Genomic DNA, 13,063 nt, shown 5'->3' on the forward strand with positions numbered 1-13,063 from the left:
GCCCCTCAATTTGTACCAATCTCGCTGCCAATAGATAAACAGATTCGCATCTCACAATTTAAGTTGTGCTCTTATCTGGTTTATTTCCTCTCTTGTATTTAGCCAACAGTCTCTTGAGACTGGCTGTAGACGGCAAGATTGTGATGTGTGTTTACCCACCAAGTTTTATCGCCAGAAGAGGTCAGTCAACGCTCTTAGGTCCAAGTTCAAAGTCTTGATTCTCACCACTGATTTCCTTACATTTCTTTGTTTGTTAGTTTTGGGGTTTGGTATATCAAGTCGCCGGTACTCGGGTTGAAGGTGGCCTGGCACACGGCCCGTAGCTACCTTCAACCTTATTACCCCTTCAAGCCCTATTAGTGTCAGCATGTAATTTCTTCTTACAATCTCTCTACTTGATCAAACAAACAAATCATGAGAATAACGAAAATGATTGCCAAAGATCAAATGTCGTTATATTGCACACGGTTTGTTGTATTACGGTCGAGGTAAAAGAGGTTTTGTTCCGAATTTCCAGTTATGCAAAAAGACCGTTTTTGAAAGAACGAGCTTTCAAACGTAAATTTTATGAGTTTTTGAAATGCCGCATAAATCAACACTTACATAACGTCTTAAAGTCAGCAAGGGTAATGTGCGACCTTAAAACTTAAAGTAACCAGAAGAATAATTTGTCGACAGAAAAAAGTTAAATTGAGGGGAAGATGAGTTCACCATGAGTAACTTCAATGTTAAAATTAAGTACCTTTTGTCAAAACATGAAATTCCCCCTAGAATATGCCAAGATTACCATAAGATTTCAGTTTTTATTGATTTCTGCAAGTCACAGGGAAAGACTTCGAAAACAATAGACCAAGTTTTTTCTCTTCAAGTTTCAACTCTTATGAATTTCCGTCGTTATGAGCCGTAGTTATGAACAAGTTTTGATAGGTACAGAAAACTAGTAGGGTAATTTGAAACAAAACTGAAACATTATTTTTGGTTTTTCTTTGATTCCAATATGTCTTAGCATTTATAGTAAATAAACACTAGAAATAGGTGACATGCCCTCTTTGTCGAGCAGGAATGGCACAGTGATGAGAGCACTCCCCTCCCACCAATGTGAGTCTAATGTGGCCCGGGTTCGATTCCCGGACTCGGCGATGAGTTAATCGTTTGTCTCACGATTGAGTCACAAAGATGTGGATCGCGACGTTTCGACCGCTATACTGCTGGTCTTCATCAGGCGATGGTGTCGACTGATTGCGTGACAGTATAAGTAGCACCTTGGTTTGTGTTGATTGGTGCGTTTCGATCCTCTCTTAGGCTGTTGTTGATTGGAGGATTTCGATCCTCGTCGTTCAGAGTGGAAATTGTTCCCTCGGCCGTCCGCCTTGGTAATGATCGGTTGCTGTGTAGTTTGATCGTGGGCATCCACGCTTCCGGAATTTCAATTCCATTATCCCTACTGATGTTGTCAGGGTGAAGTCTTATGTGAATAGCCTCTTTAACCCTACGGGTGTACCAATGTGGGTCTCGGTCAATAAACTTAACCTCATCCCAGAGCGGATAGTGGCCCTTCGCATTGCTGTGTTCTGAAGCGGCGGAGGATTGGGTTCGAGCAAGCCGTATGTCTCTATCGTGTTCCTTAATCCTTTCATGCATAGATCTTCCCGTCTCTCCAATATAGACCTTGCCACACTCACAGGGAATCTTGTAGACTACTCCGTCTTGTTTTGCAGGGTCGACAGTGTCCTTAGGTCGCACTAGGTGTGATCTAAGTGTTGTGTCAGATCTGAAAACTGTCCGTATGCCTTGCTGTTGTAGGCAACGGCGAAGAGCCTCTGATAACCCTTTGACGTATGGTAGCACCGCAGTAGATTTAATTTCAGGCGCTGGTTCTTTTGTGGCTGTTTGTTTCTTTGTTTTCGTAATGTTTTTCACAAACGAAAACGGATAACCGTTAGAAACAAGAACTGATGAGAGGTGTTTCTTTTCTTGCGAGATAACTGATGGTTTAGTTATGAGGTGTTTCGATCTATCGTATAGGCACTTGACAATACCGCGTTTTACAGATTGCGGGTGGTGTGAATCATACGCTAGGTATTGGTCAGTTTGTGTAGGCTTTCTGTAAACACTGGTAGAGAGGTAGCCATCCGAATCTCTAGTTACCAACGTGTCAAAAAAGGTATGATGTTGTTGGTCTCAGTTTCCATAGTGAAGCGGATCGTTGGTTGTTGACTATTGAGGTGTTGCAGGAAAATGTCAACTTTGTCTCGACTCAAGATGGTAAAGGTATCATCCACATAGCGTCTCCAAATCTTAGGCATACAAGGCGTAGAAGTCAAAGCTTGTTCTTCAAAATCCTCCATGTAGAGGTTAGCTATGACAGCGGATACTGGGCTCCCCATGGCTGCTCCCTCTTGTTGCTCGTAAATTAATCCATCATACTGGAAGTATGTGGATCTTAGAACGAAATCCAAGAGGTCCGCAATCTGTGCAGGTGTTAAAGTCGTGCGGTTAGCAAGACACGGGTCAGCTTCTAGTTTCCGTAACGCGGCCTGTACATCAGGTTGATATTGTTGTTGGTTCTCGTCCCTGCTCCAAGAGTTTTCTCCGGGTACTGCGGTTTTCTTCCCTCCACAAAAACAAACATTTTCAAATCCCAATTTGACCTGGAAACAGTGGACGAAGAGCCACTCTGTGGATGTGCCACTTAAGTTCCCATTTATTTATTTTATTTCTTTTTAATATTTTTCCTCTTCTGATCGACAGCTGAGTGGCATCAGCATCCAGAGACACAAGACATTGCGCTTATACAAGAAAGACACTCGGAAAGCAGACGGTTGCGACAACAGGAAAACGAAAGAGATGAGCTGGCAACCCATTTGCTTGCTCCGCCGGGTAAGAGCAAGAGAGACGAGAGACCAAGTAGTGACGGAGATGACGAACAGGAGGGCGAGGAAAGCGAGATCGTTTCCAGCAACCCGTTTGCTCTTTTGTCTGACGAGTAAAGTTTCCGTGGAAGAAAGGATTTCGTAACGTGAAGCCATCCTGTTGATGGGCAAGCACTGAAGTTGCAGTTGTGATAACAAGTGTATTCGCTTGAGGGGTATTCAGGGGCAGAAATCCATTGTCTTTGCAACCCCCAACACTGTGTCCTACAAACCAAGTTTGTCAACGAGCCGTAAATTCCATTCTGATGACGTGCCAATAGTCAGGTCTGGGAAATGATTCTGATTGGTCCAAATTTGATTGAAATTTATTTTACTCATCGTATGTGCACCCAAGAAGCTTTGGGGTAAAGCGACAATTTTTGCGCGTTTTCGGTAACTTTTCTGGACATTCAACGTCAAAAACTCGTCTTTTTGCTACATTTAACACCGAGTTTAACACTTTAGTTTGCATCTTCTTCAAGCTCCCCGGCAACATTTTTCCTGCTTCTGCGCATGCAACTTTTGACCACTTTCAATTCCTCACTTGAACATTTGTTTGAAAACAAACGTTTATAGGAATCAGAAAAAAAAATTGTTTCGTTCGGAAGTAAACAATGTTTCGCCAACAAACGTTTCGTGTGGGTGCAAACAGAGAAAGGTAAATAGGTAAAATGATTTCTCGATTCCGGGGGCCAAAAAATCTAATCTCAAATGAAACCGGAGGATTATTGCTAATTGACTCCTTGTAATTGTAAGGCTGTTTCTATTTGTGCAAATTTGAATTCTTTTCTTTCTTTGTAATTGTACGTTGTTACTGGTCACGTTTGAATTTTCTTTTATTTTCTGACTTATTTTCTGCCCTTGCAAACTGGAATTAGCTTTCATTTTTCGCATGCTCACACGTTTTGCCTCGTTGAAATCGGGGTTACTACCAACGTCATATCGTCAGCATTAAATTCTCGGGTTCTTTCTCCTATAGTACAGTATAAGGCGTCCAGAGAGAACGTTGTATTCCGCTAATTGTCGCCCATAAACGATGCACTCACTGGCAATTACCGAGGCGAAAGGAGGGTGACAAACGACCGATACAAACGAAATATTACACTTGCCAACAAGTTAAACTCAAGAATGTTTTCTCAGAGTGCTGAAAACAAAAACAAAACAACCAAAAACAAGACAACAAAACAAAAGCAAAAAAACAACAACAAACAAACAAAAACAAAAGGAGTGCGAATTTCTCGGTGGAGCGAGGGACTTTCAGAAAGTCTAAACAAGACATGCTTCAAGTCGAGATGAATGCAATGGAAGTGACATTCTTGGCTCTTGATAAACTTACAGGGGCTGCAAATTAAAGTTAAAGAAATTATGAACTGATCAACAAAAAATCAACTGTCAGAATCATTTATATTATAAGAAAACTGTATACATCAGTCGCAAGTTGACACGGGACTAGAGGAAAAAAATCATATTCCTCGACCAAAGTTAAGCCCATGACCTTCCGCACAGCGGTCGGCTAGTTTTATTAATTCCTGGGGCCATTGGCTCGTGTGTGACACTGATTGGTCGCCACGAGTCTCCTTGTTGCTCATTGGCCAGAGTTTCGGACAGTTGCGACATGACATGGGTTCGCTTCCCGTCGGGGACAAGAATTTTCCCTCGTAATCCCACGTGACAAGCACAGTATATATTATATATATAGCTAACGGATTGTGGAATTAGCGATCGCTGTAAAAAATACGTAAAAGCGTTTGAGGTTCTCTTCTACATTTTGAATAAATTTATTTGTTATTTTATCGTATACTCGGAGAGAATTATAACGAATATTTGAAATACAAGAGGAAAAGGAAAACTTGACTGAAGTTGTGTTGTTTAATCAAAGAGATGACCACAAAATCAAGCGTGCTTTCCCGATTATCTGCCCCGATGACTCCATGTAATGATTCGTGCTTGGGGAAGAATTTGCAGTACGTTCATCAGCATAATCAATGAAGAACGAGAGTTTTGGCTTCTCTGTTCTTTGAAGCAATTTTTTGTACAAATGTCTGCTCTTAATAGGCACCGGAAAACATGTTGTTTAGGTCCTTACGCTTCCAATGCTTTTAAGAGAACATGAGGCAGAGCTCTGGGTACTTTAGTAATTTATATCTACCCACCTCAAACACAGACATTCCAGGAGCCTCAAGCGAAAGGAATTAGTAAAAAGTACCCCTTCCAAGGTGTCCTTGACATAAAATTGGGTGTGACTAGCACGTTGGTAACAGAAGATCCGGTTGGTCCCCTTGTCAGGGCGTAATAAAAACCTGGAACGTTTCGGGCACCGACTAAAATTACTATCCTTTCGCCAGCGCTGCTTCAGGGATTGGAGCGAGCAAGCGGCATGCAGATCGAAAAACAATAACAGAATTTTTTATTCAAATTTAACCAAAATTCACAGCATAACATTTGAATAGATATTTTCAAAGATAAAAAATAAGTGACTTGTTCCGCCCACGTACAGTTTTTTGTCTGGGAAATCTGTCCCTTTATCCTCGGTCAATAAAATTTCTTTGATACACTTCTTACATAGTGCAGCTCTATCCCTTCTTTACGGTCAGGCAGTGAGAGCTTTCTTGGGCATTGCGTTTTGCGTACTGTATCCGAAGGTCATTCCATATCGGAACTTCTCGCCTGAAAAAAATGTTATAAACGCGATCAATTAGCAACGGAAGACGGTCCAAAAGCATATGATTCTCATATCCTAGTTTATATTATGGTAATTGAACTGAGGGGAGTGCGATTTGGTCTGAAATCATACGCGTGATTTCAATTCGATTTCACTGAATCACAAGTATGATTTCAGACCAAAATTGCACAGCACAAAGTTCAATTACCATTTTGAAATCACACAGGTTTTTGTCAATATTAATATTTAATTATTCACTTCGAGAAACCCGTCTTTTTCTGGAAAAGGGGGAATTTGGGCAACAGAAATTGCAAATCCCCCCCCCCCCCCCCCACCATGACTTTGTTTGTCCTATATTGTTCTGCATTCTGATTGGCTAATGCAGGTAAGCCATGAAATTTGATTGGTTATTAATATTTCACTAGATCATTTTGATGGACTGAGAAAGATGAGATTTAGAGCAAAAAATGGTGCGATTCGTGAATGAATCGCACTGTTAAGAGCCAATCAGATTGCAAGGATAACCAGTGATTTCAAAATGGGTGTAATAAACAAATAAATCGCTCGTACTTGAAGTCATACTAGCCGCTGGATCTCACTGAGAGCTCTAAATTTCCCTTTGATCTGAAATTTCGAGTACTTAGTTTGCTCGTTTCGGCTCAATCTCAAGAGCTGAGTTTTCGAACTTTACCTTTTTTTTCACCGGCGCATTTCCTTGGCGGTCCATCGAGTTAAACAGTAATCTGCTTTTGAATTTTTGACCTAGTCGAGGATATGGGGTTAAAAAGAACTTGCCTGGAACACACAGACTTGGGCTAAATAATAGGTCTTTGTTTGATTCTCTTCAGTACATGTAAATGAGGAATGTTAACGGTCAGTTTCTTTAAAGTAGCGACGAATCCATGTAGACAAGCAATTCAGAGGGGATGTTGATCTACTGAACTGTTGGGGCCAAACGACTGTTTGGGCTGATCTTTTCCCTGCCAGTGAAGAACTAGCACGGAAGATATTCAATGTTCAATAAACTCTTTGGTAAACTATTTTCGTGGAAAACACGACAAGAAAATTCAAAGTTTACCGAGTTGTAAGAGCAATTATGATAACCCAAATCTGGATCGTGACAGCGGTCTCGGTTAGAGGGTTCACTCAGCTACGCTCTTGACTTTATCTGGTACTGTATTTTTACATGTGGTTACTTACGTCTTACCGAACCGTTGTCACAGATTGATGTATTGTTTCCCGCATTCCCGCGGGATCCACGAGTGGAGCGGGAAAGTCAGGGAATAACTTAGCGCATTGTGCGTCATCAACAGACAAACAGCATACGAAACCATGCGTAACAAAGCCCCTTCCCCCCCTCCCCGTTTTTTACTGTGTATTATTTTGCCATGAATTACAAAAAATAGATAAAAAGCCTTGTCTTGTCGTTAGTTGGGCCCGATTGTTTGCTTAGTTCCCAGGCCTCAGTCTGTCTTTCGTCTTGGTCAAGCCGTTATGGGTCATGGGTCCAAGCGTCTCGGATACCTCACCGAAACGAATTGACCGTGAGGACCTGGGAGAAAGCCGTAAGGAACTGGGAAACCTGCTTGTTATCAGCGTGTTATGTACTGTCATCTCCAATAAATTTAATTTAAATTAAGTTTTACTTTACCTGGAACATGACCAGTGTAGTGTGGGACTTGACCCGAATCCTTCATGTAAATCGGCTTGGTGTCGACTAATTTGACCTCTGGACGTTCAACCATCACGGGTAGGTCTTTGACCCGCCTCAACCGCTCGCTTTCATTCGTGAACTCACATAGCGCCTTATTAGTCAACAGCGGGTAACCCACTCCCATTTCACCTCGGGCCCGCGGGACAAATCCCGTGTAACCCGACATGAGGAATTTCTTCGGGTCGTCGTTGCTCATGATGAATGGAGAGAGTGAGTGCTGCAGGGCGTACGGTGAGTAGTAGGCTTTGGGTTTGACTGTGATTGCCTGCAGGGGAGTCTTATACTTGGTTGTAATCATAGTGTCCTTGGAAATCAGCTCAGGAGGGACTTCCTTGCCTCTCTGCAGCTCTGCGATCGTTCTGAGATCACGGATTTTCCGATGGTGTTTGAGTTGATCGCTTTCGAAGCTGGCGATGGCGCTGAGACAAGTGTCTGCGTACGGCTTGCCAAAGTAGTGCTCTCCTTTGGGTATATAACCTAAACAGAGATGCAAGAGGTAGCCGGAAATTAGCTATTGTCATCCCATGCTTCCCAGATGACTGTAGCCTGCGCCGCAGATGGAATAGAGATTCCGTCTGCGGCCCAGGCTAGACGATTGGAGCCTTGTAGGTAAAAAAATGGTTAATGGTTAACTGGAGCACTGGGGACGAGGTTACGACTTATTGTTATCGCACTCGGAGCAATCTGCGTGCTTTTCGGGAACACCATGTGGAATTAAATACCTAGCCCTGGGGACGACGTTGCAATCAGTCGATCGAAAAGTGGAAGAAAACATCTTTCATCTTTCTGATCCTGAAACGTATCTCGTAACTTTGCGAAGAGTCCAACACTTGTCTACTTTTCCTGTAAATCGAAACGCAATTTTTTCGTTGTAAGACAAGTTGTTACACGCGAAATTTTACACGCTACTTGCCTCACAACGGCGTTGCAATTGAATCGGCCCGCTGATGTCAGAGCGCGCCGCGGAATCGTACGTGTATTTTGACACCCGATTTACGACGGATTCGTGAAATGAAAATCTGTCACCGAAGTGTAACAGACTTACAAGCCGGGCCGACGTTCTCAAAGGAACCTCGACGTCAAACAAAGTTCAAAATCAAAATTGGGTGTACACGCACGATTCGACAAATCGTAGCGTAATAGACCATTTCGGAGTTGCTTTGAACCTCATTGTGAAAGCGAGGCTAACTGCAAAGATTTTGTTAAGAAAATTAGTTTTTATTCACATGCAAACAAAACTAATTTTCATATGAAAAGTTTTGCACTTAGCCTCGCTGCAACTCGGAAATGTCCTATTAACAGCACCTTGGCCCCTGCCGCGCCGCGACGGCTTCGCCCACGCCTGCTTCACTTCTCTTTGACTGTTCTCCAGTGAAAAATGGGACTGGTATGTATCTTCTGCATTTGGACCTCTTAACTTTAAAAAATCTGGTGAGTCGGTTTCTTTGCAAAAGGGGAATAGTTTTGCCAAATGAGTAAAACAACAAACCAGTATTAAAATCATCCTCACTGCCCAAACACCGTAATCTGCCTTTGCAGAATTAAGATATGAGCGGCAAAATTTTAGGTCGGAATACAGTGAGTGAGGAAGGCAAAGCGGCATGTCGCCTAAGGGGAGGAGAGAGGGTAAAAATATACTTCCAGCCGAGGCAGAGCGCGGAACTTAACAAAAACGGTAAAAAGAACCAGAGTAATTCACTTAAATAGGCAAACGGGATCCCAAGAGAGCCATTCAGTAAACAGAGAGTATTTTAAACAAGTAAAAATTCCGCACGGCTGATTTCGTGAGGTTTCTTAGCAGTGAAAACTTAACGGAGAACGCACTAAAGCATGAGCTGTTCTCACACCAGCCGGAAAGAGTTTTATGACAAACAATATTATCCATGGTATCTCAGTCTTCTTTATATTAACGACGCAAAACAAACGAGAGACGAATGGCTGATAATGTACCTTAAAGGGTGCCTCGACCAATCTCGGTCGTTACTCGATCGATACTCGACCGACACGTGACCGTATACCGCTCGGCTATCGACGGAGAGTCGACCGCCAGCCCACCGATATTAACCCTTCGCATACTAACAACGCATATATGCGTCGAAAACACCGTTCTGGCTTCTATGAATTGCTTCTTGTTTAACTTAAGCTACAACGTCATGATAATGTGTGAATGACACCAGCTGATGTATATTTCCATCATCAAACCCAGCAAATCGACTACGCCTCCCGATTTTCGCTGCATATCACCGTTCGTTTGGCAACAAAGTCCTAAATGCCAATTGTTCGGCCAAATAATAACATCAAAAATTACACTTATTTATCGTCAATTTTAATCCAAATAATTTGTTCAAAATTGAAAAGTCTATATTTACAGCAAACCTCAAGGTCAGACCTTGGTATCTGACTGGAAGTTTTCCTCTCAACGCTTTCCGAGGGCTATACTTCAGCCATTTTATCAGACCCAGTCTTGCGTATCTCACGTTGCCTCGTTTACGCCCGAAGAGAATTCTGGGTAATTCAGCCATAGCGCGAGCGTAGAACTCCTGCTCTTTCCATTTCATAGTTTTTTTAGAAGTGTCGAGCCACCCAGTACCACCAGCAAAATTTCGAATCCATTGAATATTTTACTACTCCAAACTCGCCCAAATAGCCTTGGCAGGTCCTGGAATCCATCCACAAAACGGCCAGAGAGGCAACTTCACTCGTGGGCCTCCATGTCTGCTACACAGCATGTTTGGCGACTCAGTCAGCATGAAATCACCTCTCACCTCTCTTTTCTTTCAGAGGATTGCCTCTACCCACATTCCAGCTTGATGATGCCAGAATGGGGGTTTCTGCAGAGGAAAATGGCTCGAAAAACACTTATAAAGCGATGATTTTACCAGATTCGTGCTCGTGCACTCGCTCGAAACAAACAACAACCGTCACTTGCATCACGTGACAATTTAGCCTGAGCCCACAGTTTCTTAAGACCGCAGATATTTTTATTTCATCTCCATTTATGGAGAAATTAAGTGGCTCAGACTATTTATTGCCAAAAAGTCATTGAAAAAAATACCACACACCTAGGATTTAAAGGGTTAAAACCATCGACCGTCAATCAGTGAAAATCCACCGATATATTACCGATATTTCACCGACAATTGATCGACTGTCTGTCGTTAGCCGACCGATATATCGGACGACACTCGACACATACCCATCGATACGTCGGTCCATTACTCGGCCGACACGCGACCGATATGCCGCTTGGCTATCGACCGATAGTCGAGCGAGAGTTGATTTTCACGAACGAAACTTTTAAATTATCGTGGAACAAAAGAAAAAAAGAACGAAACCAAAAAACTTAGCTTTCCGCTCCGTTCTCAATTTGGAGGAAAATCTTGCCTTTGTCCGAGAAGAACAAACAAGAACACCAAGATTTAATACCTCCTTGAGTGAATATAAAAGTGAACATTCCCTCCTTCCCTCCCTTTTTTGCGTAACTGGCACGAATACTCGGGGTAGACCATCGACCGTCAATCAATAATATATCACTGTGGAAAAATTCGGTGACACTGATGTAGGTAAAGTTTGGGTGGATTGTCATTCACGGATGGTCGATAGTCCGGCGGTATCTATGGCCTGGAGGTCGAGTGTTGCTCGCGTGCGCGCGGCGTGTCGGTCGAGTAATGGCCGATATATCGATCGCTTGTCAGTCGAAGGTAGTAGACTAGAGTAGCGAAGTTCATTAGGTGTTCATTGATTGAAGGTGGATAGTATCAGTGGGCGCGGTCGACTCTCGCTTGATAATCAACTGATACAGGACCGACAGTTGACCGATAAGCTACCGGTGATATCACGGTCGATACATCGGTCGACATCGGTGGACGCTCGACCTATAAATTTGGTGGGCTGGCGGTCGACTCTCGGTCGACACGGTCGCCTGTCGGTCGAGTGTCGATCTAGTAACGACCAACATATCGACCGATACATGTCGTTCGCGGCAACCTTACAAGATACATGATCCGAGAAATACATCAAAAACGCTTCATCTTCAGACTTGCCAGGCTCCGATAAAACATGATATTTTAGCCAATCAGAACGCGCGCCGCTTGTGATATAGATCGTAAAACGAACATCTTTGGTGGACTTCACATTTCATATATGCCCAAAGCAAAATAACTTGTTTCACACCGATTTTGTCGACATGAAAACACAGAACAAAAAGGTCCTTAATATTTCGTTTAATTTTCGAGTATTCGTGCCAGGTACGCAAAAAGGGAGGGAAGGAGGGAATGCTTACTTTTCAGTATTCACATCAAGGAGGTATTACATCTTGGTGTTCTTGTCTGTTCTTCTCGGACGAAGGCAAGATTTTCTTCCAAATTGAGAACGGAGCGGAAAGCTAAGTTTTTTGTTTCGTTCTTTTTTCCTCTGCTCCACGATAATTTAAAAGTTTCGTTCGTGATAATCACTCTTGCATACAAAACACAAAAAATATGCAAATCGCGCGACTTTTGCAAACAATAGATTATTATAGGTCAACAATTGATGGACAATGCATACATTAGGGAGAAATAAATTAAACGCAAGATTTCGACCGTGTCGCTTCCTTGGTTACAAGTGTAAACGAGCCACAGAGTCACACAACTGAAGAAATATTTCACTAGCGTTGTCTTGAAATTTCTATTAAGGATTTTAGAAGTCGATTTTTGTTGTTGATTAAACCAGTTTTATAATTTTTCGACGTGAAAATTGTCGGTTCCATTGAAGTTGTTTTAAATTGCTGAAGAGAAATTGCACAAAGCCTTTCACACGTCTGGCTTAAATTTTCGCTGCATTTATAGATTTAATTTTGCCTTGGAAGTTAAACGATGAATAGCTCAGCTCTGTAGCTCGACCACAATAAATAGATCCCTCGTTTGCCTATATACCTGTCTCGGCTCTTCTTTCTTCCCTTTTCGTTTCTTAAACCGAGAAAATGCTTTTGACAGCCGGTTGTGTATCGAGGATTATGAAACGGGATTAACCAATTCAATGCTAAAACTCTGGAACCGTGCAGAACAAGCATGGGGAAGAAAACAAACATTATTTATCCGCTTACCGGTATAGTTTGGCACCATCTCATCACAGAGCTTTTGGTCGCCAAGATTTAGGCATCTACCGGCAATCAAGGATCGCCTGTTGTCCCTCGGTGGCCGAGGCTGTGGAACAATGTTAGACAAAACAGGTCTTCCGGAGCTAGCAACTGAGGATGTTGTCAAAAGCTGGGAGGTTGTTCTCCCGAAAGTTTCGCCGATTTGATACTTAAATTGTGGACAGTAACCGCAATACCTGAGAAAGCAAAATGGTCGTGAAATCATCAATGCACAATGAGAAAATAACAAATTTATAGATAGCATGCACATATTCGCGATCGACTATATATATCAACAAAAATGTGCTAGCGCTCCAGTTGCATCTTCCTGAAATGATTTTAGAACGTCTAACTTACCCAGGTATATGATAAGGGTCTGGTGTCATCAGTGTGGATTTTTTAGTTCCCCTCATGTTTTTAGCAATAGATTTCCCACCGATTGAACGCGTGATCTTAGAAACACATTATTCACTGAAGGCACTCAAGTCCAACTTGAAGACAATTGACTAATAAATACATTATGCTTAATTATACCAATGACATCATAAACAATACAGCTTGCGGCCGAACGACCCCATGGGAATGACAATCAAAGCAATTTATGTTATTGTTGGCAAAATACCTCTTTTTTTTCTTTCTTTTTTCTCTTTCTTAAAGAC

At 42.4% G+C, this 13,063-nt stretch overlaps 2 protein-coding genes across 2 annotated transcripts in view; one reads left to right on the top strand and one right to left on the bottom strand.

The window, feature by feature from the left end:
* LOC146488408 (guanine nucleotide-binding protein-like 1) overlaps positions 1 to 4,766 on the top strand; it is a 33,118-nt gene extending 28,352 nt beyond the window's left edge. The window contains exons 16-17 of the mRNA XM_085117282.1: positions 103 to 180; positions 2,752 to 4,766. Of these exons, the coding sequence (XP_084973408.1) occupies positions 103 to 180; positions 2,752 to 2,990 (317 nt within the window). The 3' untranslated portion in view covers positions 2,991 to 4,766. The remainder of the gene's footprint in view (positions 1 to 102; positions 181 to 2,751) is intronic.
* A 536-nt stretch (positions 4,767 to 5,302) lies between these two features.
* LOC146488410 (ciliary microtubule inner protein 2B-like) lies at positions 5,303 to 12,919 on the bottom strand. The gene is made up of 4 exons (XM_085117305.1): positions 12,762 to 12,919; positions 12,372 to 12,601; positions 7,226 to 7,765; positions 5,303 to 5,579 (listed from the first exon to the last, which is right to left on the bottom strand). The coding sequence occupies exons 1-4, from the start codon at positions 12,815 to 12,817 to the stop codon at positions 5,503 to 5,505; spliced, it is 903 nt and encodes a 300-aa protein (XP_084973431.1). The 5' UTR covers positions 12,818 to 12,919; the 3' UTR covers positions 5,303 to 5,502.
* Positions 12,920 to 13,063: the final 144 nt, after the last annotated feature.

This window comes from Pavona decussata, unplaced genomic scaffold (assembly GCF_977016875.1).
Source record: "Pavona decussata unplaced genomic scaffold, jaPavDecu1.1 SCAFFOLD_9, whole genome shotgun sequence".
In the NCBI taxonomy this organism is placed as follows: domain Eukaryota; kingdom Metazoa; phylum Cnidaria; class Anthozoa; order Scleractinia; family Agariciidae; genus Pavona; species Pavona decussata.

Excerpts from the sequence above, each read along its gene's own strand:
- LOC146488410 (XM_085117305.1), bottom strand. The coding sequence starts at position 12,817 with ATGAGGGGAACTAAAAAATCCACACTGATGACACCAGACCCTTATCAT. Across the intron at positions 12,602-12,761 it reads GACCCTTATCATATACCTGG|GTATTGCGGTTACTGTCCAC; the intron begins GTAAGTTAGACG and ends TTGCTTTCTCAG. Across the intron at positions 5,580-7,225 it reads CTACACTGGTCATGTTCCAG|GCGAGAAGTTCCGATATGGA; the intron begins GTAAAGTAAAAC and ends CATTTTTTTCAG.